Source organism: Neopelma chrysocephalum, unplaced genomic scaffold (assembly GCF_003984885.1).
Source record: "Neopelma chrysocephalum unplaced genomic scaffold, ASM398488v2 Primary Assembly neopelma1_71, whole genome shotgun sequence".
NCBI classification, from domain to species: Eukaryota; Metazoa; Chordata; class Aves; order Passeriformes; family Pipridae; genus Neopelma; species Neopelma chrysocephalum.
Window position 1 is genome coordinate 15,934,296 of NW_020897731.1, and position 27,554 is coordinate 15,961,849.

Genomic DNA, 27,554 nt, shown 5'->3' on the forward strand with positions numbered 1-27,554 from the left:
CTACTTTGGGGAGGGCTGACAAACTGCTAAAGGGCATAATGTAATCAATACGAAGAAAACAATACAATTATTCATCCATCACATTTTACAAAATATTTGAGAATATGGTAAAGACATTTGCTTACCAAAGTCCAGTATGAAGTCTCTAATCCAGCTTTCAAACACACAGTCAGAACCACAAACTTAAAGAGAGAAAGACAGAGAGAATATTCTTAATTAACACGGGACTCTTAACATACAGAACTTATTTGTTTGGTTAAGCTGCCAGAAAACAGAAGAAAAAGTAAATTGCCACTAGGAGATTTAAAGATACACCCCAGTATCTATGTTCTGCATACAAATAACATGTTGAATAAGTCTGTTATGTAATTTTCATTATTCCCTCCCATGCTTTTTATTACAACTTCATTGATCGCCAGACTTTTAATCTGAAGTGAAGAAAAGTAGAGTTTTCTTGGGAAATTCTTGGCCACTCTGCAGGTTAGTAGCAAGAAGTTAACCTCTCAAGATGGTGAAGTTTCACTCTCCTAGTTGACAAACATTGTGCATTGTGACCTCTGTTTTAGTGCTTATGGATTCAGCTTGACAAACAGTAAGCCATATTGAAAATATCAGAAATTAAGTAATTTCTGAAGGGATTGGAGAATGTTGCTACAAATCTGAAATGGCAGTCTTCAGTGTTTGTGAATCAGCTGATGTCACAGATGATACTCACATGTGCTGCAGTACTTTAAGATTTCAAGACATCCATTAACTGATGGGTGACAACCTTCACAGCAGTAGTTTTTGAACACTCAGTTCCATAGGACCTCAGTAAACTCTTAGGACAGCAAATGCAACTTGTTTTATCCTGGAGCCAAGCTTAGTTTTGGAAAAAAGCCCGAAGCACAGTGCCTGGGTAAGATGTAGTTCTGAGATGGATTCAGGAATGAGCTACAGCTGTGACTGCAGCCATATGTTGACTAATTGGGTTTAACAAGTGTACAGGGATAACTACAAAAGGATGGCTAATACAAGGGATACTTGTAAAGCAAAGCAATTAAAGAAAAGGAGATGCTCCCAGAAACTTAGTATAGGTGATAGGGCAGGTTTTGTGGGTTAAAACCAACTGTCTGTCTGTATAATTGTACTTATTGTATTATTTTAATAAATTGTTATTCTGACTTATAATCTCTCTTTTGAGTTGAGTTCATTTCCCCTGCTGGTTAACTTTTAAACCAGCACACCCCATCATAAATTAAGAGAGAGAGAACAGAATTGTATCTTCACAAGTCCACAAATCAGTTTGATAGCCAATAACCTGAGATTTCTCCAACACAGAAACTTTAAATTACTAAGCATGCTAATTAGGGAATTATAATTCTCATAATGTAAAAAAATAGACAGTTTCCAGTAAAGGACAGATGTATCTTCTGCATCTTTATTAAATTGCTTTGTTTAAAAAACTGGAATTAGAATGCCAAATGCATTTCAAAGCTTCTCAAAGAGTCATTCAAGAGCCATTTCTTCTTCTTAAGGGACTTCTTAAGGCACTACACTGAATTAAGTCTTCTATGAAGATAATTATAATAATAATAATAATAAACCCACATCTTTTAAAGAGTTAAAACCAGCACCAATATAGACTTACAGTGTACACAGTGTTCCCCAGGAGCAGGTAATCTGAAGTCTTACCATTGCCAAACACGGTACCTGGAGAAGGAAAGCGATAAAAATAAAAACATTTAAAAATCCAAAACAGCACTATATGTATTATTTTTGGTACAAAAGAGATGGTACCACTTTATATACCTGTACTAGCAGCATATTTTACCTTAAATTGTGCTGAACACTAGAGATCTATGACTTGTATATCTTGCAAGGCTTTTCATATCCACATGACAATACATGGAGTGTAAGTTTTGTGTACTGTACAATGGTTAGGTACCATGGAGCAATTCTGACAAACAACTCTTATAAATCCATACTTATCCTCTGAGAACATATTTCTTGATAGACTCTGTTATGACACATGCAGTTTGAAATCTTCACATTACAGATAAACAGGTGGACAAACAAGACTAAAGACTAAACTGGAAAATTTGATCAAGAGAATGGCTCCAGGAGATTTTAATGATCTTCAAGATTTGATTTTCAACATTCTAATAAATACCTGCTCAAACATCCACTCCACTGCTTTACAATATATACCTAGCAGTAAAGAGCATAATCAGGATAAGACAGAAGAACAAGCACGCAGCTAAGTTTATGCCCATTAGCCAGAGTGCTGGGACTCAGCACTTCTATGCAGAAAGCTGAGCTATCCCTCATTCTTCCCATTCTTCCTTTCATGTTTCAGGATCTTCCTGCACCTCTTCTTTGCTAAGAGAAGGCAGAAACTGAGACCTGTTCTCAGAAGTTCCTGTCTCTGGTACTCATCAGCTCCTCCCTAAGAAAGTAATAGCACTATTTCCCTTTCCTCTTTACACACACAGACATCAGATTAAATTAACAGCAGCTTTTATTCTGCACTTATATCCCCTTCATACAAAACTCTGTGCACCAGCTGGACCCAAGCCAGGTACTGAATTATACCACCTCACCACGTACACAATTCCTCAGGTCCCAATTCTGCTCCCTTACCTTTCGTTTCTCTAGGAATGAAAGGGGAAGGCAGAAGGCAATTTGTTCAGACTTGAAGAGGCCCCTTGCCAGCAGGTAAGTTCCAGCCCAGGGTTTGTGGGCCGAGAAGGCCTGTGCTGCACTGCTCTCACAAGTGCTCGTGCAAGAATCTCAGCTTTGACTTTCACACATGAACTCAATTCTGCATCACTATATATACTCATTAAACACTTCTCCATCATGTAATGCATAAATCTCTCCCATGGATTGGCTACAGCTTTGAACAGGGATTTTGGTTTCGATTTGAGATTATGGTTTTAGAGAATGCACTGACATTTTGGGACCTCATTCCTCCTGGGCTGTCTAAACCTCACTGTGATATGAGTGGCCTTTCAGAGAAAACAAGCCACCACATACCTCCCTTTACCCACTAGGAGTCTCCTGAGTGTAAAATACTCTGCAAGAAGTTTTTCCCTTAGCCTTTTCAGGCACAAAAAGCTGTGACAGTCTCATTGTCTAGTCTCAACAGTTCCAAAATATCCATGAGAACATTTCTGCCCTCTACGCCATGGCAGACTGCATGGCTACATCACTGAAACCAAGCAGACTAATTTTCAGAAAAGCTGCATGGTACACACTTTTTCTCCCCACAAATTGGAAGCAAAACAAAATTGCACCACTATGAGAGCTCCCCCAGCCCGAAACATTCCCACACGCTGAAAGCAGTGCTTTCAAGTTTCTTTTAGTTAACACCACTTTCCTCTACACGACCCCATTTCCTTTGGCAGCTCAGGAGCATATACAACAGTTGAACCAGAAGATGGATAGGACTGAGCAGATGAGGTGTCACCATTCCTCTGCCACAGTACTACTCACAGAAATGTAAACTAGCAGATTAATATACCCTTAAAGTAACAGGAGAGAAAGTATACACAACAACACTAAAAGCTGACGAAATGTAAGAGACAATACAAGGAATAGTAGAGATTTAGGATCTCGTAGGTGTTTAACACGGTAGCCTATATAAAAATTAGCATGATTAAATAGCAATCTCTTTTTCTCAATCTTGTTTCAGTTCGCATTAACCCTACTTAGATAGTTAAATGTATATACACATAATATTACTCCTACTTATAAACAGACTTTAAATAAAACATTTGAAATACACATCTGGTCTAGTTCTAGAAATGGTATCTTTAAATTTATCCACACTAAACTGTTAGTATTTATAAAGCTTCCCTTATAAAAAAGATAATATTTAGATATTTTGTACTTTTCAATATTTATATTTATATTTTTCATAATACTTACCATGCTGGAGGGCTTTTAGTGGAAACCAAAACAGAATGAATGAGTGGAAGAGGCCATTTAAACAATGAACCCAGAAAACCTAAGAAAGAGAAAACAGAAAATCCATGAGAACTATTTGCAATAAACTAGCTCTGTGAACCCTGACCTTTCTTTTTAGCTGTGTGTTAGATTCACAAAATGTGTTTCTGTCAGGCCACCACTGTGAAGTAAAATAACTGACAGGCACTTTCTGCCTCTTAGCTCTTCATGGGTCATTTGTTTATTTTTATGCTTTGAAAAAAGTGTGTATTATCTCCTCCTTTTAATTTCAAATCAGAAGGGAAATTAAAATATAAACATATGGGAATATATTCAGAAAAATGAAACTAAACCAGACAACTGGAACAATTGCTACATTCTATGTGGGGAATTAAAAAGGACTATAGTTTTTATAATTTGCATTTTGTGTAAGAATAAATTTAGATGGTAAAAAACAAAACCTGTTTTACATATGCCTTCCTACATATCCTCACATACAAAAGAATTAAAAAAGGACAAATAAAAGTATCTTCCTTAAATATCTCCTTACATGCTTCATTCTTGAAGAGTATAATTTTATCATTTTAAAATTCCTTTAACGTATTTGCTAAATAATCAAAATTTTACTTTCAAACTGATTTTAATTTGTAAAAGATGCCTTCTGCAAAGAACTGTATTAAGGTTAAGGATAAACAGTCTATTGATGCTTTCCATAACATATTGTATAGTGACATAAAATGACTTAATAAATAATATGTAACTCGTTTCCTTCAGTATAGCAATCATGTCTTTTTCACTAATAACACTTTTGACTACTATGGCTGTTATTGTAACTAGCTGATGTATATTTTGAGTGTTAAGGTGTTCAAACCATTGAAATTAAGTTGCCTATCTCACATTTTCCACAACCTCTCAAAGTCTTTTGTTAGATTATACAACTACACCAGGTTGCATGATCCAATTGACACTGCAATACTTCGCAAATTTAACTTGTGCTACTCATTAACCTTTGTCTCTCCTCCTTGCTATGTCATTACCAGAAGTTTTTATTTGACAGAAAGCACAGGTGGGTGCAAGAAAAATTAGTTCTACTTTTCCATTTTCCTGACCACTTCTTTTTGTCACATGCTAATCCTTTAACCTCTGTCATGACCTCATAACCTTTGATCCCTTTTACCATAACAAATATCTGCATCAACATTCAAGGCAGTAAAATCTTTAACACCAACTATTCAACTTATATAGGTGGGAATTTTGTAGCTGGCAAGTTTGTAGACGTTTACTCAAAGCAAGTGTTGTATGGGAACAGCCACAGAATTTCCAATGAAGTCAACACTACATTAGTTATTACAGTGTAATAACAGAAATTTAAAGACTTATCTTAAAACAGAAAAATCCAAGTTCTAACTCATGACTAACACTATTTATTAAAACTATCACAACACAAAAGTGTCTGTATTAATGGGACCACGAAAAGCGTCATATTTGTAAAGCATTCACAGTGACGCCAAAGACTATGTTCCCTGGTCTCCTTACAACTTTCAAGTTTGTGTTTGTAGGTAAAGGGATGGAGTGAGGAAGAAGGAGAGGAATCTCATCTGCTTCAGTGAACAAAGATAGTTTAGACAAATAATTCTATATATATTGGGGTAACTCCAGTTATACAGCACAAGTGGCATAGATATAAGAGCTAAGAAAGCTAAGCATGCTGTATCAGCTCTGCAAATCTACTACAGATCATCACATCTAGATATTGTTAATTCAATGACATATTGAAAATGTCCCCAAGTTCAACATAAAATGACATTACTTGAAATGCCATAATTATATTAACAAAGAATAAAATCAGAAGGAGCTCTTACAAACATCAAATACTCACGCAAACACAGATTCAGAAGCAAGTTTAATTTAGTTTATGAGAGATTATTTATGGACAATGCAGTAGAAAATGTGTATATTTTATGTATTAAAGATTCCTACATTCTTTTACTACTTCTTGTGCTAGTCTCTCTAAGATGAATGTCATCCATTTCCCACCAAAAATAGTCTGATTCCTTTTAATCCACCCTGACACATTCTTACTCCAAGTATTTTTTTCCTAAAACTCAAACCATAAAATCACAACTCCAAATTGACAAAGAATAGTACCATGTCCCTCCCTCTACAAATCTAATGACAGTTCTTATTGTCCTCAGCAACACTTCTCCACAGGCTTCAGTAATCCATTTCCATATAACAGTACAAATACATACAGCCAAGCGACAGTGAGGTCTAATCACTTCTGCCTATAGAAGACAGCTTTATTACCAGCAGAGAAAAAAATATCAGGCCTGAAAAAAGTAAAGTGCTTGTTCTCCATTTCCATACTTGCTAAAAATGATTTGAACCATTCACAGACAAGTGGAGATGGGGAAATAGTAGTATTAAAAATCTCCTCCATTTTTAATTATGAGCAGCATAGAACAAAAAGGATAAATATACAGAATTCCTATGAATTTTTGCTTTATCATAATTTGATTTTTAAAAAATCTACCTTAGTATTAAAGTCCAGTGCATTTTGGGAAGTCTTGTATAATTCTGGATATTTCAGCATATTTTCCTTTCGGCAGGATCTCTCAAATATTCCAAGAGTTAGTGGAGGCATTGCTGTAAACATCTAGTAGATGGATTAAAAAAAATAAAATTGCAAAACTTCAGAGGAAAGGAGTTACTTAAAGATTGCTTAGTCAAGAAACTTTCATGGTTAAAAATAACAAAAACCATACAAATCATCTTACCACATTGTAAAGACCTATACACCATCTTTCAAAAAGAATTTGTCCAGAAAAGCCATTGACAAATGCAAACCAGATCTGAAAAAGATTAGAACCGTGTATTACTCAAATGTCTTGCAAGGTATGATAAACAGATTTTTCCTCACAGTTGAAAATGTTTTGGTTTAAATCCATATGAAAAAAATCAATAATAAAACCAAATTGCAATCAAGAACAATAGGCATCAAGATAATAGGCAATCTAGTCAGGTATGTGACCAATTCCATGTAAATATGAAAACAAAGGAGGTTCATTCAGAACATTCAGAAGAAATGTCAGGTTCTTTAAGTATTTGAGTGATTTAAGCTCACATAACTTTTAATGAAATTAAAATTCTGAGAAATATGAGGTTATGGAGGGGGAGCCTACAGATTAGTAGTCATTTTCTTCTCATTGTTAACTTAAAATTCTTAACTAATAGAAGTCATAGAGCAAGCTGCTCTTTGGAACCGAAAACTATACCAATATTCCTTGGTCATGAGAAGATCAGACTTTACCAGAGCACTAAATCAAGTACAACTATTTAGTTAACAAGCATTAAGTCAAGTACAGGGTACTTTAGAGAGGCAATTGGGTATTTCTTTTACTGCACAATTTTTATCACTTTTTGCTAAAAGGTTGAAAGTAATCAAATTTAATTTGAAAGGTACGATAATATATTTTCTCTTGTTTTTCAGTATAGCACACAGCATTATCTGCTTTCTCCTACTTCTTCATGCTTGTATTAGTTCAATGATAAAGTGGAGAAGCAGCATGTCTGATGAATCTTTATTAACAAGTTACACTGAAACTATATTGTCTAGGACAAACATAAGTTCTCAAAAGTTAAAATCATCTAAACAGCACTCTACTCAATTTAAGACTCACATTTTTCAAGTGATTTTTTAAATGCTGCTTTCCTACAGTTCACATTTCATTTTACTTTACTATGGAAGCATGAGTTGCTACAATCAACATGTATGTTTATCAATATGTACTTAGGCTGGCCTCCAGGTGACCGGACTCTATGACCAAACTCAGATTCTTTTTTTAATCATGTGGTGAAATGTCTGAACATGTTTATGACTACTTTGAGATGGAAAACCCCCTAAAATCAACAACTATTAACACTAAAAATCAGAGGTAAAATCCAGCCAAAACTGCTAATTGTTCAACTATACCTGCAAAATAAGTTTTTAGGACGTTGAACGCGATAATGTAGGAGCAGACTCAAACACTCCTCTCTTAAGGTATAGGTCCTACGCTAATAACCTAAACTACTAATCTAGCACCCCTATACAGAAGGACAGGTGATGGGTGTTCTTAAAAAGTATTTTAGATCACATAAGTGAACGGGTAGTGAAAATTCAGACCATTCTATAGTTCAACAGCTATAAAATCTCCATCAAAAAGGAAAGATATAGGTTCCCAGTTCACCTAAAATGAGATGGCCCTCAAGGTAAATCCTTGTATTTCTAAGTTTTCAAACCATATGATGCAAAAATGTGGCCATGAGCACAATTACTTCCTGCTGTTTGTGTTTCAAACCAAACTCAGTGCAGTTTGCATACATCAAGTAACCCATGATATATTGAACAACAGCACCTGAACTCTGCAGCTCCGGAGCAGTGTGAGTATACACAGACAGCCTGCTCGTATTTGGGGTTATGCACGATATGGGTCTCAGTATGATCACGGGCATTCTGATATGCCAGGCAAAGGAAATCAGGAACCAAATGGTGAATTCCAGTTATGGATATGAGCAGCATAAAGTGAGTAAACTCAGCAGTGGGATGAAAAGAGCTTGGGAGAAAAAAATAAACCCCTCCCATCAACCAAAGTTTGTGGAACAAAAAGAAGCCATTACAGATCTAACTACTTAGTATAATCAATTTGTTTACATAGTATCACTTAAATTGCTACTAACAACCACCTTTAAAGCCCTGTGACTGAACCTTAAATCTGAACTCCACGCATCTGTTTCTTCCGTTTGTCTTGGTATTTTACTTTTTTATTTGAATTTTCCCCTACATGGAACATGAATGACATATGCAGATCTCCAAAATTATTATTATTTTTTAAAATGTAAACTTTTTTATTTAATACAAACCAGTTATTTTATGTCATTACTGGTTATTACTAATTGGCAGAATGAAAAGTAGGAATAGGAAAATTTTGTCCCGCTTATGTTGAAGGGTGATTTGCTAACTTCTCAAATGAGTAGTTTAAAAGAGGTATGCAGTAATGGTAATTATAAAACCAAAACCAATCCACAAAGAAGTTCTCAATCACTAGATCAATCTCAATCCCAACCATCATTATAAGGTAATGATAATTCCTTCAAAATAAGTATGAGACTCTGCATAGGCTTATTCTAGGTGAGTGTGATGCTCTGTATAGGCTTAATAATGCACATTAGTGGCCTTTTAGAAATTCAGAGTTTTCACTTGTAATTTATACTGATACTTCAGAATATAGCCTCTAAAGTCAGTGGGACTAGTCCATACAAAAGGCGAGGCCCATATTTAAATAGCTATTGCATCAAGACACAGAGTAGGAAAAAATTATTATATCCCACTTTTAGTTTGTTATGAATAGGAGTTTAAATGTCAATAAGCACTAATCACTGTGTCTGGGTATTACTACAGACCTTTACCGTTTTCTGAACAAAGAAACCAATGACACTTATTTCATATCAGCTCATGAATGCCTAGAATAAAGGTTGTATTTTTGACTAAATGGAATATTTTACATTACTAGCTTGATTAGTACTGAGAAAATATTTAAAAACGTAATATGCATCTATTAAATAAAGTTGTGTATTTTTAGTTATTGTCAGCTAATAAAAGGAAACTTGTTTAAAGCAACTTCCAGACATGCCTTTCACGGTACTATTTTCTAAACTTCAAGACAGAGGAGGTGTGGCCACAAAAGCCTCACAGACGTTTTCCTGATGTAGCATTTCTGCATATTAAGCAGCAGCTTACAAATACTCATTGAGCTCTCTGCTCCCACGCCTGATCTGTACAAAAAAACTGAAAAGAGAGACTCAAGACTGGCAGTTGTCCTTTCTGGAGACATTCAATGATGAATTTCTGCCCATTCACTCACGGTATTGACATGAGCTATTAACATCTCTGAAAGTTTTATGAGCTGACAAACGTTGGGTATACAGGAATTCAAGTAGAAGTCGTCTTACAGAGAAGGTGTACATGGCAAAATGCTTGCATGCTTTATATATAGAAGGGTCATAACCCATATCAAAATTATCTCTTTGCCCTTCCATCCACTCATGAGGCAGAGACTACCTGTTCTAGCCTTTTGTATTTTTATACTATGATCTCTGTACCTTGCATTTAACTTTCTTTCTCAAAGAATACAAACAACAGGATACTTATATCTGATTTAAGTTATAAATTTACAATGTGTTTGCAGGTGACAATGACAGAAAACTAAGAAAAACAAGTTAGTGCGTTCTAAAGACTGCTTTGTATTTTTCTATAAGCACAAAATATACATTAATACTTTTTTTTCCAAATATTTCTAGAGCTACTGGTAATCAGTACTTCTGGAAGTCTGACCATGTAAGTAGATATTCATCTTTTGAAAGACAGAATCTAAAGTCTGCCATCACTTCTAAAGCATAAAAGGATCTTTAGTGAATTTCCTTTTTTTATAGCTTCCTACTTATGTTTTCCTAAACAGGCTACAAACTCGCTGCCACTTAGCTTGAAATCTATTTGCATCAATAACACAATAAGGAGAAAAAAGAGAAAAATAGAAAATGTAAAAGTATGGTAAGAAAAATGCACTCTTTTGGCTACAACACTTGTACATAAAAAGACAACTGAAGTATTTTCAGATATTACAACAGTGTGAGGTCACATACATAAGTATCAAAATTGGAAATATTAATATAACATTTACATCAGGTCTAACAGAAATAAGGCATTTTCTTTTGGTAAAACTGAACACTTACTCTACAAGTTTAAGATACTAATTTGAAAATACATTAAAAAACACTATGAAAGTTTTAAGAATATCTGTTAACTCTGTTAATATAAAAATACATAAGACTGACCTATAAAACTTATTTTGTGATCAAGCTTTGTAAAAAATTAATTTTTCCTCCACATTTTTAACCCAAAGTATCATTGGATATGTAAAGTTTGAATCAATTATAAACATAATTACTAAATACATATTTGGTTGTAAGAAAGCAAGCAGCTGTTGAAAGCAAATTAAGGGAGGGGAAGGACGAAATTTAAAAATAATTTGAAGAATCCATTCAAAATTTTAAGGTTGCCATGTGGTCATGAAGATAATGAAAACTATAGCTATACATGCTGTTTTAACCACACCTACCAATAAACATACACTTATTACAACACAGTCCTCTCATGCTACTGTATTATTCACAAGATTCCTCCAGCCTCCTTAAAATCTCAGGTGAAAAAGCATAGGTAGGTACTTTCAGGAAAATATCCCTGTTCACGAACTAGAGCCTAAGGAGGCATGGTTACCCCATCAGCAAGTGAAACATTTGCAACAGCATAACTAAACATGTATGTAAAAACCCTGGGCACTGTTCTGAACAGCAACAGCCCTGAAGTTTAACAGTGACCTTAACAAGGGCTTCAGATTGCAAACTGGACAGTTATTGACACCAGCTCAAGGAGCTTAAGCACATACATATCTTGATATATTTAAGATGACTCGTAACTGTATTCCCTAATTATGGTAATGATGTTACAGGTACAGAATTTTAATAAACTAGCAATATTATGCAACACAAACATACAGTACTAATATTTATTATGCATTTTAAAGACAACTGGGGTTTTCAAAGTAAAATAAATCATTAATATTAATCAGTTTATTATTAAAAAGAAAGATTCAGTACTAGTAGGTTTATTGACAGTTAAAATGCTTCCTTAAAATCATATATAATACTCAAAACCTCAAAATATTAAAGTTCTTACTTTCAAGAAGTAACATTTAATGTACTGTAAAATTACCTCGATAATATAAAGGACAATATTTTTGTAGAAACAATACAAGATGCATTTAGCTACTCTGTTATAATTCCAGGCTCCATGGACCAACAGCAAGTTCTTCAAATACTTGAACTGCAAAAAATGAGAAAAATGAACATGCAATCAAAACAGGCATACACCAATACTAATTTGATATTAAAATACTTTATTGTAGTACTTTGCAATGTAATGACTTACCTGAGCAATTGAGTAGTCTGAAGAATTAGCAGCCTGTAGACCTTCATTCCCGCTAATACCAACACCAACATGTGCTGTTTGTATCATACTAACATCATTTGCTCCATCACCAATCGCTAGAGTTACTACCTTAACTTGTTTTTTAACCATTTCTACAACTTCAGATTTTTGAAGTGGTGATACCCTAAGGGGTAATGCAAAGAAACAGGTTTAATACAGGACTTGCAAATGAATGTACTTTCACAACATACTTTATATTCTGTGAAAAGGTAATAAAAATAGGCCAATCAACATCCTGATCAGAGACATGGTCTTGTTATTGCCCTTCAGGCTATATGCTAAAAGCACATTCCCAGCAAAACTCACAGAAAACTTGGATTTGTTGAAGCAAGATGTTAACAGCACTGAATAAACATGGTCAAATAGAAAAAGGCCCTTAAAACACAGTAATGGAAGGAACCCCCGATGCTGCCCCTATCAATATTAACTTACAACAATTGCAGAATTTGGATTCATTTTATTGTTATGCTTTTTATTTTTTTCTCTGTTTAAATACAGATTTTATACACAAACAGCAAGATATTTAAGAGACAGCCAACAGTCACAGAGTGGACTGCCACTATCTTAACACAGCCTACATTGATAAATTAGAGGGAGTAACTGTGAAGATTGAATCTTGATCCTCCACTTAAATTAGCTGCTGGTAACTTCTCCCACGTTCTTTTCAGGACTGTTTCAATTATCTGTCATTAAGAGAATGCCTGTCCACAGTTGGGACAAATTATTCCAAGGACGACAGCTCTATTGATGAAACTATCAGTTCTGTCCATATCTACCATTGTACGTGTCACATGTGTACCTTCCATTTTGTATTGTTAAAGTTCTACTTTTAAAGTTCATACTCTCATATGAATTCAGTCCTTGCAGTATTGAGACATCATAACTGAAAATAATACACAGAAATTATCTGCTAAAACTGCTGTGTTTCACAGGGTGGGGAAGGCAACGAGTAAACCTTAAGCAGTGTGGCAATCCACTCTTGTGCAGCCTGGCACTGGAGTCAAGGATAAAACCATTCCCCTCTTGTTTCATGGTACCAACAGAAACAAGATAAAATGCAAAAAGCTCCATGAGTCTGTCTCCCAAACAACCACCGTTCATTGCTGCCTACAAAGACAGCAATTCGGGTACCAAAGCATGACTCCTGTGTGGAGATGGATATATATTAATACTGAAAACTGGGGTAAAATCATTATTTATAATTAATTTTCTACAAGTCTTCTATATGCTCACTCAAGGCAATAAACCTCCTGGGACCATAAGCTTCTGGAAAGTGGCAATTCAGGTTGTGAAAGATTTCCCCAGCAGTTACAAAATTTCAGGGTTAATTCTTACAGGCAGGGATGCTCATAACCTGGACTTAACTCTTTCAGGTTAAAAAATGAAATAAACCCACAGAAATATAAAAGAAATTAAGAATATAAGTTTAGGGGAACAAATTTGCAAAGGAAAATCACAAAAGAGCAATTACTTCTAAATAATTGCTGCTCACTGAGACACTGCCAGGCAACATGGGTTATGGAGTTCATGAGTAGAGTTCTCACCTGAACCAAGACTGGTGTATGGCACTCACAAGCTCAGTTACAAAAAGAAATGTTACCACCAGACAATAAAATTCTGCCGTATTGTGGCATCTGTGCAATGCTGAGGTTGCTCCTGCAAGCTGTGGGTCCCAAAGGCTGAATTCTCATAAGTACGTAAATACTGGAAGGACTCATCATACTTGAGAAAAAATATACTGTTATATTATTAATGAGATTCCTGATGGGCAAGTTGTTTTCTAGTTTAAAGACTTATAGTTCGAAGAATTCTATCAAATCCAGTAATTGTATGTGGCAAAAAATACTGCCCTATTTATACCGATTGACTTTTAAGATCACAAACTAGTGCTAATGAGGGCAATAATAAAAACAAGCCACCTTGTGGAAACAATTTTTCTTCAGCTATATACATTAGTCAAATTATTTTTCAGTACATGGCATAATAAAATGTTCCTGCCTACCCACTGATGTCTGGTATTACAGCTAAGGCTGAATGATTTGCCTGTCTTGACACTGGACAGACTGACATTACAGGTTACAATGCATTGCTTGCAATTTGGACCAAAATTTTGATCCTTAACTCAATTTGAGAGGAAATGTTTTCTTTTTCCACTGGTTGCGTAGATTTCCTCATCACACTTCTTCCTATTCCCCTTAAAGAAAGCTTGAGAAACGGAACAAAACTGCCATCTCTTTTCAAATAAACAAGAAAGATATTCAATTCTCCACATTCAATGCTACGTTTTTACAGTTAAAGAACACTGAAGCATCAATTATGTTATTTCCATTAAGCACGTAGATACTAAATAACAATGCTTGGCCATCACTTTGTCCAGCTATCTGTAGCAAACTGTACCACAGCTACCAAAAGCACAAAGAACAAGCAATGACATGATTGCTGAAACTAATGGCCACACTAGCTACCTTCCATTCAGTATGAATAAGAATGCAATTAGAAAACGATTAGAAAACTATTTAAAAAACAGAGATAACATAACTAAATCACGACAGACAAGGTACAAACAATAAAAACGGAAACAAAATTTTTTCTTAAAATTGACAGCTAAAGCTTGTGACCAATTGCATTGTTTTCATCGAAAAAGTAAATGCAGCAGAGTGAGAACAAGTTCAGAAAAAAACCCAAATCTTTGACATCACACTGCTATTATCTATAGATCCAGAGCTACAAAGATTTGTGAAAAGCTAACCAATAAGGGTCAAAGTAGAAACAGTATTTGAAAAATTTTGATGAATGTGTCCTTTAGAAATGCAAATTTCACCAAACCAACATTAATTTCCAATGAAAGGAATGTCTTTCCCAGTAATATAAAGGCTATTTGATAGTCATCTAAGGTTGAACATGATTATTCTGAAACATAGCTTAGAACTGTAGGAGAAAAACAAGGTTTTCTAGACATGCTTTTTATGTTCTGATACACACATTTATTCACATAACATTTACGAGGAATTAAATTTGGTCTAAATCAATAAATTATAGTAACAATCACAACTCCTACTAGTTAAAAGATACAACATTTCTGAAACTGACTAAAAAGCTGCAAGAGGACTCCATGTTGAGGAAGTCAACAAATGTATTAAAGAGAACTGTTTCAAAACATCGTATTTTAAACAGAAATTTTTTTAAAAAAAGAAAAAGAATTGAAAGCTCATGACCTGTCTTCCTGTGTGTATTTCATATAGAGATGTGCAACTTCTGAAATTAAAGCACATTATCTTTTTTATAAATTCATTAATGTTACTTTTTTTTTGTAGAATGAGATCTTATGTATGCATCATATTCACACAATTTCACTAGGTATCATACTTTCAATGGTATCATTTCATGACTTCAGTTCATATCATCTAGGCACTCTTTTTACTATGGAACAGACTGATACTTGATTCAATTTTAGTGTCACAGAAGAAATACAAAGGAATAGTATAAGGCCCATAGCTCACTTGGAAAAGAAAAAAAAAGAATATATTTTCCATTTTTCTCTAGCAAATTTCAGTATTTTTCATTTACATACCCTATAAAGTTCTAGGAAGTAAAATATGATCTTTTAAGAACTAGATTAAACCTCAACATTAGACAGATTACTGAGTTTCCAGTATAGGGGTACAGTAAGTGGTTGCCTCTTGTTCTTAAGCCATTGTGCTTAACACTGAGACTGTGCTATGAAGAGAAACTGAGTACATGGTACCTAGGCTTGTCTTTGCTCATATATGATACTCTAACTAGTACTGGGTTCTTGTAGCTCTTCTGGTTTTCCTCTCCACTTGCCAGAGGACACCTTCTCATGATTCACATTTGGGTGCTGATCCATCAGCTGAAAAAAACCCACCCCAATCCTACTCTGTGCCAGTTAAGTAAAATTCTTAGGTTTTAAGTGCAAAGAATCAGAGAAAAATGTTTCATAAAATTTAATTGTCTGACTTTTCAAAAGCAAAAAAAAAGAAAAAAGAAAAATAATACAGCCTTCAAATTAAAGGTAGCTGTGTAATTACATTACTCAGTGGCCAGCACAACACAAACTATCAGACTTCTGAAAAAGCTACTCGGGATAACTACAGCCTCACGGAAAATCTGGGATGAAAGCTTCTGGGCAAGAGCCCTTCTGAAAAATTCTCCGGTTCAAGTACATGAAAAAAAAATTTCTATGATCTTTTGCCACGTTTTATTTGAACACTGCTGTTGAGAATTGTATCAAGGCTTGCTACAGCCAACTTATACAGAAGATTCCTGACCTGAGTACTTCTTTTTCATCTTTTTAACTTTACAGGAACAGTGACTTATTTCCCTTTCAGAAGGCAATTGGAAGATGGCACTCTCATTGCCTCAAGTTCATGGTAAAACCAGTAAAAAATATTTTTCATTCATTTTGCTCACTCTTAGCTGTATGTTTTTTTCTGCGGAACAATCCATTTAACATTCTTCTCGCACATATTACTTTGAAACTAATATAGAGTTGGAATTAAGTTAGTCAAAGTCTTTAAGCCAAACATCTGCTTGGAATTCCATACAGCTCTTTTTTGAAAAGAAATGTCAGCTGAATATTTGTCAGCCTCATCTGTGTTACCAGTGGATCTTACCAATGGAAGATCCATAAGTAATAAATGCTTCTTAATAAGTGAATACAGTCTGAAAATTTAAAAGAAAGTGATGTAATACATAATTCTGGAATCAAGGAGAGGTTAAGATGTTTATTGCCTTTATATGGAGGAAGAAAAGGCCAATATTTTTGTTTAGTCAGGATGATATATATAATTTTTAAGGGATTCACCTTAATTAAAAATTGCCAGTTTTTAACTATTTATTTTCAAGCTCCAAGGAAATTAAGTTTTTGTCACTAAAGATAAAGCATTTAACAGAATAAATATTTTGACAGAATTTTGACTTTTGGGAAGCATGTAATATTAAAAAAGTACACATTAAAACAGTGAGTGTTACAAGCAAGTATTTTAGTTTTAAACTTGTAGCCAATTTTTAAACAACCACAAAATATGCCAGAGCATATATTTAGATATGTATTGAAACCAACTTACCTAAGTATATTATAAAAGTGTTAAGTGTAGAAATGGCAGAGAGAATGCTAACAGACCAGAAACTTTCATTTTGCACTTAGTTGTTTCATCACAAAAATGCAAACACTAAAAGACAGCTTTACCTACAGAATATCCTTCAAAGATTCCACTGTTCAAGGGAAAAAGCAATATTATCTCATTGAATGGCATAAAATATATTTTGAAATCAAAGAAAGAGAAGAAAAAGAACTATGGTTTTGAAAGCATCTCCTACTTGTTATTATGCTGAGCAAAACTCAACTTAGTAGAACAAGGACAAAGCTCTAAATTTCCTGTCAGAAAGACTACTGCCATTAGGAAAATGTTTATACACAGTATAAAATGTGTATCAGTATAAGATCTCAGTTTGAAAGACAGTAAGATCTTAGTTTGAAATTCTGAGTCTTTCAGGCTGAAGCACAGTTACAAAGCTTAACTATTAAAAATTAATTAAAAAATCTCTTGGTTGCATAACATATTGCTTGACAGAAAGGATGGAAAGACTACAAAACAGGTGATTATTTGAATACTATAACCTTTCTTGTTTTTCCCTGTCCTTTTGCAAGGCAGAAAAATAGCTTCATTTCGAATAGATTTTTCAGATTAATCTGATTTATTTTGATGGAACAAGAGAAGCTGTAATAGTTGATGTTTACAGAAAAGGATAAAAGGTTTCATTGTACAAAGGAACCCCATAACAATCAGGCATAATAATGATTAAAAAAAGGTGCTTCCATCAGCTTCAGGAAATAAAAAGCACCCAAAGTAGTACCTTTAACATTTCTGTGCACTTCTTACACAGTGTAATCCATTTACAGAGAAGTTGGCTGTGGAGAAAGATCTACAAAAGAATACAGATGTTCTAAATCTGCAGTTAACTGTAGCATCCATTCAAGGTCAAGATTAGCGTCTCAACCTTGCTGAGACTACCCTTGATGGATTACAAATTATTTTTCTGGAAATATGCAGTCTGAATGACTTTGACAGGTAGACTCCATTGCAGACTGCTCTACGGAGATATTTATCTTGAATAACTGTATTTCATGACTTTAGTTTCCTAATTTTTGTATGTCAATAAAAATAATGTAGAGAGAGAACAATGTAAACCTTACCTGCAACAAATAACAGCTTTACATGACAAAGCCAAATCCAGGAAATACTGTCTCACTCCAAATGTCAAAGCATACTTCAGAGATTTACCATCAATGATGAGAGCAAAATCATTTTCCTTCCTTAAAGCATCACCAAGAGTACTGCAATGATGGCTAAGTGTCTCTCTTGTTCCCTGTTGCACAAAAGAAATTGTGTCCATTAATTTTAATTCCTACTATTCTTAAATACGATTTTTTTGGGCTGTGTAATCAGAAACACTGGCATTTTGGTTTTTTAGGAAATTGCCTTTTGATTGATTGTGCTATCAAATAGTATAAAACAGAAAGAATATTTGCAACAGTTGTACTATTGGAAACCACAGTAGAAATGGTGTGTATGACTGCTCTTGCACTCTGCCGAAAAAAAAGAAGTGTATAAGCTATGGTGGAACTTTTAATGCTCTTTAAATGGAAACAATCTTTGCCATAAATATTTGCCAAAAGGCATTATTAAATAAGTTTTCTATATATCCATGCAAGAGACCATTCACATATATATAGATACCAGAAGAAACAATTTCTATTCACTATTATATAAAATGGTCCTAAATGTTTAGCAAAAACGAAACACAGATAATTCATAAGTACATGCATTATAACCGATAATTCTATCACATTAAATGTATATTTTAACATAATTTAACAATTATAACATCAAGTATATGTTATACAAAGGAATGTATTTTGTATTTTTCATTTGCTAATGACAGTTTGAATCACACCTACACAAGTCACTGTTTTGTGGTCCACCACTAACTTCAGATTACATTCAGTAGATAATACATTCACCCGTATTTATGCAGCACCCTGCTTTCGGAAGGTCACTGACATCTAGTTAGCTACAGTACAGCTCTACCATGGAGTGTCAGGAAGGAGGAAAAAATATTGCTTGTTGCATTTCTTTTTTAAAGGCCTTCACAGAGCTACAACATACTCTTTTTCCTATTTTTTCCTGCCTCACAGCCCAGAAGTAAGAAGGAGAGGAAAAAGGAAGATGAAAAAAACCCTCTTCTGCTTATAAAATACTCAATTTGGAAGCCAGTAACATCCCATGACAACAAGGTTGCTATTTTTTCTACAAGTTTACGAACCAAATAATTGTGCTACTTCAGTGATGTCAGGTATACATAAACAAAATTTGGTGTAAGCACCTAAAAATAAAACACTAAACTAATTAAATATCTCAAAACCCTCTGAAATGAAATTAAAGATAGTGCTTTGCCTTTTCAACCCAACGTACTCCTCCCAGTTCCACACACTGTTGTCCATGGGTTTTTGACTACTTTGCTTCTACTGGTCTTCTAAAAATTCACTGGTTTATCTAGGAGATTAGGCTGTTGGGGAATTCTGAACTTCAGGTGTCCAGACTCTCCCTCACTAGGAATTGCAATGGAAATGAAGTTCCACTGTTTAAAATTACATGTTACAAAGTCTTTAAAATGACAATAACTTCCATTAACTATTTTCCAGAGCATTAGGAAATATTGTAATGTAAAGAAAGTATTGATTTTTTTTCATCTCAGTGGACTATTTAGTTTCTAGTGAAATTTAAGCAACACATGAAAAGTCATATTCCTCCTGTCTATTGTTTCTTTTGTGTAACGAAATCCCCATAATCCAGGGGTAAATGATCAGTGACATGCTATGGCCCTTAGACATGCAAGTCTATAGACCCCAAGGGGATCCACCCAAGCATACCGAGGCAGCTGGCCAAAGAGCTTGCCAAGCCATTCTGCATCATTTATCATCAGTCCTGGTTAACCAGGGAGATCCCTGGTGACCGGAGGTTGACTAGTGTGACACACATCTACAGGAAGGGTCAGAAGGAGGGTCTTGGGAACTACAGGCCTGCCAGCCTGATCTCAGTGCCAGGGAAGGTCATTGAACAGACTGAGTGCCATCACACAATATGTGCAGGTCAACGAGGTGGTCAGGCCCAGCCAGCACAGGTTTAGGAAAGGCAGGTCCTGGTTCATCAACCTGATCTTCTATGACAGGGTGACCTGCTTTATGGATAAGGGAAGAGCTGTAGGTGTTGTCTGCCTAGACTTCAGTAAAGCCTTTGATGCTGTCTCCCACAGCATTCTCCTGGAGAAACTGTCTGCTCATAGCTTGAACGGTTGCACTCTTCACTGGGTTAAAAACCGTCTGGATGGCTGGGCCCAGAGAGTGGTGGTGAATGGAACTGGGAGTCAGTCACGAGTGGTGTTCCCCAGGGCTCAGTACTGGGGCCAGTTCTGTTTCATATCTTTAGTGATGATCTGGACAAGGGGGTTGAGGGCACTCTCAGTCAGTTTGTGGATGACACCAGGATGGGTGAGAATGCTGATCTGATGGAAGGCAAAAAGGCTCTGCAGAGGGATCTGGACAGGCTGGATCAATGCGCTGAGGCCAACTGGATGAGGTACAATAAGGCCAGGTGTTGGGGTCCCGCGCTTGGGTCACAACAACCCCATGCAACACTACAGGCTGGGGGAAGACTGGCTAGAAAGCTGTCTGACACAAAAGGACCTGGGGGTCCTGGTCGACAGCAGCTGAACACGAGCCAGCAGTGTGCCCCAGTGGTCAAGAAGGCCAGTGGCATCCTGGACTGTATCAGCCATAGTGTGGCCAGCAGGATCAGGGCAGTGATCGTCCCCCTGTATTCAGTACTGGTGAGGCTGCACCTTGAATTCTGTGTTCAGTTTTGGGCTCCTCACTACAGGAAAGACATTGAGGTGCTGGAAAGAGTTCAGAGAAGGGCAATGAAGCCGGTGAAGGATCTGGAGCACAAGAGTGGGGTTGCTTAGCCTGGAGAAGGGAGGCCTGGGGGCCTTATCACTCTCTACAACTGCCTTAAAGGAGGTTGTAGTGAGCTGGGGGTTGACCTCTTCTCCTAGGGAAAAAGTGACAGGAAATGGTCTTAAGTTTCACCAGGGGAAGTTTAGATTGGATATTAGGAAAAATTTCTTCACTGAAAGGGTGGTCAGGCATTGGAATAGGCTGCCTAGCAAAGTGGTGGAGTCACTACCTCTGGAAGTATTCAGAAGACTCGTGTGGATGTGGCACTTAGGGACGTTGTTTAGCGGTGAACTCCTCTGTTTAAACTGACCTTAACTTTTTATCACAAGCAGACAGACCATCATCTCCAAGCATGCTACACACTAAAACAAAAAAACCCTACCCCAACCCCAAGACATAACAAAACTCTTAACCCAAATGTAAAACTGTTGTATTTAAAATTCCTTTGTGGGATTACTCCCTATGCTGAAATGTCCCTTATTCACTTGACACCATTTCCATAAAGTATTTTGCAATGAAATTGAATGGTAATCGAACTGTTTTCTAGTTACAGTTTAAGTTCGTGATTAAAAGAATAAAGCTATGTTATGACTTCTGTCTACGATTAACAGTACTATATTGAAATTTAGCAGTCCATTACATTACTATAAAGGCAAATAAAATCCAGTGCTCTTTTATATAAGAACTTACTAACAAAAAACCATATTTTGTTTGTGTAGCTAAGCAGATGTTCATGGAAGTAGAGCCTCGAAACAAATAATGATGCAAAAAACTGAGATATCTTAAATGCTTTCTGTTCTATACCAGCCAATGTCTACTGGGGAGCAGAGAGGCGGGTGGGTTCTGGGATATTTTTAATTTCATAAATAGAGGTGTTGGTTCATATAAAAGAGGATCTTTTATTTCAGCATATTCTTTGTAAATTCAGTTCACAGAGCTGGGATACAGTCTGGACAAATATATTTTTTTACTCTAACCTCCTCTGTCTTGCATGCTAAGGTCATAACAATGACCAAATTGAGGAGGTATTTGTTAGTTAAATCTGTTTTTACATGTCTTAGGGACAGGGGACTCTGCCTGTCCATAAAGGGATTAGAACTGAGGTAGCTACTTTTTAGGAGAAGGCACTGATATGCAAGGGACACATACTATTATTTTAACAGCAATGACAAGAAGCATCCACTTACTGCCACTGTTCTCAGTTTCACTGTTTTTCAGAAGAGTATGCAAACCAAGAAAAGCCAACCTTCCTAACTCCTATGAAACTATCAACATTTTCAAACAGCAAAGAGGCTATACTTTATAGAGCCAAGGAGAAGAGGACTGCCACAGAGCAAGTCTTCTCCAAGATTCTAAATATACAGGTCCCACTACACTGAGATTATTTTTTCAAGGTTTCATGGCTGCTCAGTTCCTCCTGTGCTGAAGGAACCGGGTTGTCCAGCAGTCCTCATGGGTGCACAGAGTCCCAGTACAAGAAGTGGACCTATGCTGCTAAAAAGCTGAAGTTTCATTCTATGCGAATTCCTTAACAGACAACATTCCAACTAAGTATTACAGCCTCTTGCCAACTGTTGCTGATATGCATAAAGAAAAGAGGAATTGCATCCACCCTTGCAGCTGCACTGACTCAACGTTCTGCAATCATAGCAGTCCATCCCTCTCTCCATTTCCTGAGACCCAATCCACTTCTCCGTCAGAACTTCCAAGGTAATTTTTGACTCAACCAGTCACACTAGAAATAGAGACTGACATGTGATTCCAACCACAGCAGCAAGCAAAGGATAGGACACAAGAATCTAACAGTGAAATGCACATCATCAAATGAGGCAGAAAACTTTATAAATAGAGCGTCTTGTTAAAATATTTGCATAGAGCTAGTTTATTATTATTTTTTGAACTGCCCCTTGCCCTCAAACTACATTTGCTTGCTGCTGAAAAAAATGATACATGTTATCACAAAAAACAGATTTGCAAGTGACTGGTTTGTATTTACAAATTCAGCTGCCGTAAAATATTTTCACCCCCATATGATCTGAATGTACTTTGGGCATGTAGGGAAAGGATCTCTCAATGTCTATACAATCTAGATACTTCAGTCTGAATTAGGGAGTACAGTGCAGTTATCATATCAACTACTATCTTTTATTCTTAAACTATATTAATATAAATTTATTTTAAAAATATATTTTTAATAGATACTTATTGAACTTTTGAATCATCACACTAGAAGTGGTTAATGTGTAATGCCTATTTAATGAGTTTTAACTGGACTCCTTTTAGTAGTTAAATGAAAGTACCTCACTTTATCTCATTACATATGAAGAAGTATACAAAGTAGTTAATTTTTTGCACTTCAAATCTATGAAGTATTGCAGCAGTTCTGAAATGCAGTAATATGTGTAAATAACTTATTATAGGACAGAAATTCTCAAGTGTATTGGCTAATTTTTACTCAGAGATTTGTTGGGTAGTGAAAAAAAAAAGCAAAGTTAAGGATCTTATCAAAAACCTTCCCTGTTTTTTCAACAAACAATGACTGCAATCTTTCAAAAGCTATCCAATGAACTAAACTAAGAAAAGAAAACTTGAGCCTCTACATTAATATCACAGGCTACTTGAGGCAAAGGTTGCTTACTGTATCAACAGACATTAATCAACAGCTTCTGTCTGTCCCGTGTTTGGGATTTAATTTTAAATGTTATCAGCAAAAATATGTTCCTTAAGACAATCTGTATTTGAAATATAGGCATCATGATTAAATTCATACTAACTAATGTTGGAAATATATTATTTTAAATGGGAATAAAAAATTTAAAGAAATACTTATTTAAAAAAATAATAAGTATTTTAATTCATGTTGTAGCCTACTCTTACATGCTACCATGGCATTCCTCAGTTAAGGCAGTGTCACTGATTCTCAAATTTTCTTTTCATTTTCTCTCCTTAAGTCTTACCTTGAGCAACCTCACCACAATATAAAGTAACAAACCTCATTTTAGGATTTCCTCCTGAAGCCTTCTGGACAGTGAGTTTTCTCAATGAGGAAATTCTTCCACTTCTAAGTTCATTTAAGTCTCCCTTACAGGGTGGTGAAAGGATTTAAGGTCTTTTCCCTCATGGGATTTTTCAACTAATATTGCATTCCAATTATTTATCTAAATAATATATTCTCTACAAAGTACTGCACAGAAGTGCACAAGTGGAAGTTGGCAGTTTTAACCTTTGTACTTCAACATCTGAGTACAATTTCAGCTGTTTAATCACACAGTAACAATTTTTGCCAGATACCAAGTATTCTGTAAGAAACAGCATTAGAAAGGAACTTAGAATATTTTTTTGGGTATTGGTGGGTGCTAGTAGAAGCATGTGCCTGCATAGATGAAATCTATTACCTGGAATTTGTCTGCCCATCGTTCTAAGGTTCATTTGTGCAGTAGCTACACTGTTTTCAGTTATTCAGTAACATTTTGCCACAAAGACAGTAGGGTCTTCCAAGCACGAAGATTATAAAAAAGAACAAAAAAGCAACCTCCCAAAACAAACATAAACAACAACCCCCAAACTATGGTTTTAGCAGAATTTTCTATGTTTCTCCAGAGAAACAGATGCTCCAAGTTATTTTTTAGGCAACCTCTATCATGATGTCTGGATATTTTAAGCAGTAAAATATCGTTTCATTAACTGAGAACTTTGCAGATTTTACTTACATCAAGAGAGCCTTCGTTTATAACAATTAGTCCCATGTTCTTTCTCAAAAGTTTACAGGAGTGACCTGTTAAAAAAGATTTGGTGTTCAAAAATCTGTTCCGCAAAATCCATTATAATATAAAAAGGCATTTTTCCTCTAAGAGAACTACACACAAAATTAAATATAAGATTTCCCCAGCTGAAATCAATGGTAAAAAAAATCATGCACATACAGAAAGTTCTTTAAGATTTGAAATAACAGAAATAAGAAGGATCCATATGACTAAAGTAAGGCTTTATTTTAGGCATGTATCTAGTCTACTGCAAAAGCGCTAATTTAGTCACATGCAAATAATAATAAATCTTAAAAGCAACATTTAGGTATTCCTATTTAAAAATACAGATTTATCATTGTTGAAATTAGTCTTTTTCCCCCCCTCCTTCACAATAAAAAGAAAGAATAAAAGGAAACCTTTGATTAATGCTAAAACTTATAGTACTTCATTGTACCATCTATGTTGTTTTGCTTTAGTTAAGATTATGGTTGCTACTAGCTTTCTTGGAAAGAAGAAAAAATAGAGAAGGGAAACTAGGAATACTTATATTTTCTTAATATTACCCCCTCTCACTGTCAAAAGCCAAACAATGTATTTTTAATTCAATTCATAAGCTATAAAAAGTACAAAGGCCTACTGTTTTGCCTCCTCTCTAATATGACCTTTTCTTGCTCTTACTATTTTAACAGAGGCAGAATCCACCATTCCCCACTCTCCCCCTACCAGTGACTGAAAAATAAATACACACTCAAGTTCTGGAATGATATATATTATTTTTAAAAGATAACTTTCCATTCTTAAAGAAATTTTACTCCATCAACTTCTATTATTTCTAAACCTGTAACAAAGCCACCAAATACATGCAAATATAATACCGATGTTAATGGCAGTCTCTTGTTTGTCCCCAGTAAGTATCCAAATTTTTATGTCTGCTTTCATGAGTGTCTCTATGGTTTCAGGCACTTTGTCTTGAAGTTTATCTTCAATTGCTGTTGCTCCAAGAAGTTGAAGATTCTGTGAACATAAAATATTTTGTACATGCAGGTTTTTTTGGTTTAAATTCAGTTTTAATCATCCATTTATTTTATTTAACTTCCCATATTTACGACAAGATTAATGGTCTCTAAACTCATTAATCAAATTTGCTATCAACAATTAAAGAACTTCCAGTTCATTCCTATGAGTTTTAACTTTGACATCTATGTGGCTTGACAAACTGCACAGTATGACCCTCAAACCAATTATTCACAAGCTCAGTAGCTTGTTCAGCAACAGCTACCTTTTCCTGAGGAGCACCTCTCTGATTTCTCTCTTATTATGACTTCAGTTTTTAAAAAAAAAACACACCACCTGTCAGTTCATCTAATCTTACAACTATAGTCCTGATTATGCTTGGTTTTAACCTCCTATGCAGCAAGTCTATACAGTTTTTGTGAATACAGCCATTTTTGTATTTCACATTTCTATATCTTTAAAACTAGCTAAATGCAAATGACACCATTATAAACCTAATAGCATGCAATCCTGGTTGCAGCATGGCCTACATACTACATACTGAGAAAGTATTTGTGCAGCTAATATAAGAATTTGTAATGGTAGCAGGGTAGTTATGGCATTAAAACATTACATAGTTTCAAGACTGTCTTGTCATGTCTAGATAAACTGCTCATGTATGTAAACGGAAGTCCCACAAGTGACTGAAGCTATATACCCTCATTCTTTTTTCATGAATTAAACACTGTAGGTTCTTGAAGCTCTGAATTTAAAGTAGTTTCATTGATGTAATCTCTCTTATACTTTCCAAGGAAAAGAACAAAAATACCCCCCGCCAAATGTAAGTATCAAAACTATTGCTCTCATGCACCTCTTTTTCTTATAAATTTAAGAGTCGTGGGAGCCTTTTTTGTTGAGGCAGTGAAGTCTTAACCACATGCTTGGCTACTCCAGCAGCAACGTTGCCAGAAACTCAAGTGGAACTCAAGGCTCTGCTCTTGTGATGGTGTATCTGGATATCACCTCTCTTTGCGGGCCTTCAGTACAAGACAGGTTGATAAAGTGGAGCAAGTCCAACAGAGGGACACAAAAATAGTTTAGGGCCCACAGCACGCTATATTAAGAGCGCCTGAAGAAGTAAGATGAGTTTAACATGGGAAAAAAGTACAGCTAAGGGAGGGATTCCATGGCTGCCTTCTGCTAACTGAAGAGGGCTTGCAGGGCAGTCATCTTCCTACAAGATGCATGATGCACGGTGAAAGAGCAAGAGGCAAGAGTCACATTCTGCATCAGTAAAAATTTTAACTCAGAAAAAGGGAAAAAGACTAGTTGAGCATCAAAAAAGTTACCTGCTGCAGCTGGGAAAACTCCCTCCTTGTAGATACTCAAACCTCATCAAAATGTTGGGCAAGCAAAATTATCCCTGCTTTGAGCAGGGATTTGTGCCTAAATGACCTCCAGAAGTCCCTTCCGATCTTCACCACTTCATGGTTCCAAGATCATTATATAATTAAGCAAATGTTGTTTGTCTGTTATTACACTTTTTTACATAATAGAGCAACCCTGAAAAAAAGCTTTCCAGTAGTTCAACTCAAAATCTATACTTTCTAGCAATATAGCTACCTGCAGCAAAAACTTTGTCAAACTAATATCTAGTTCATTTTGATAATCTAAACTTCAAGGACTACACAACACAACTGTCAGTAGGTTGCTGGATATTTTTTTTCTCACTAAGCATTATTCCTCAATAATGGTTTGCTTT

At 35.5% G+C, this 27,554-nt stretch overlaps 1 protein-coding gene across 4 annotated transcripts in view; it reads right to left on the reverse strand.

Annotated features, from left to right (window-relative positions):
• ATP8A1 (ATPase phospholipid transporting 8A1) overlaps positions 1-27,554 on the reverse strand; it is a 117,651-nt gene that overhangs the window by 26,503 nt on the left and 63,594 nt on the right. For all 4 annotated transcript variants that reach the window (XM_027686321.1, XM_027686323.1, XM_027686322.1 and 1 more), the window contains 10 exons: positions 25,675-25,813; positions 24,764-24,828; positions 18,234-18,406; positions 11,957-12,140; positions 11,741-11,851; positions 6,708-6,782; positions 6,464-6,586; positions 3,913-3,991; positions 1,631-1,692; positions 126-182 (listed from right to left, as the gene is read on the reverse strand). In XM_027686321.1, the coding sequence (XP_027542122.1) occupies positions 126-182; positions 1,631-1,692; positions 3,913-3,991; positions 6,464-6,586; positions 6,708-6,782; positions 11,741-11,851; positions 11,957-12,140; positions 18,234-18,406; positions 24,764-24,828; positions 25,675-25,813 (1,068 nt within the window). The remainder of the gene's footprint in view (positions 1-125; positions 183-1,630; positions 1,693-3,912; positions 3,992-6,463; positions 6,587-6,707; positions 6,783-11,740; positions 11,852-11,956; positions 12,141-18,233; positions 18,407-24,763; positions 24,829-25,674; positions 25,814-27,554) is intronic.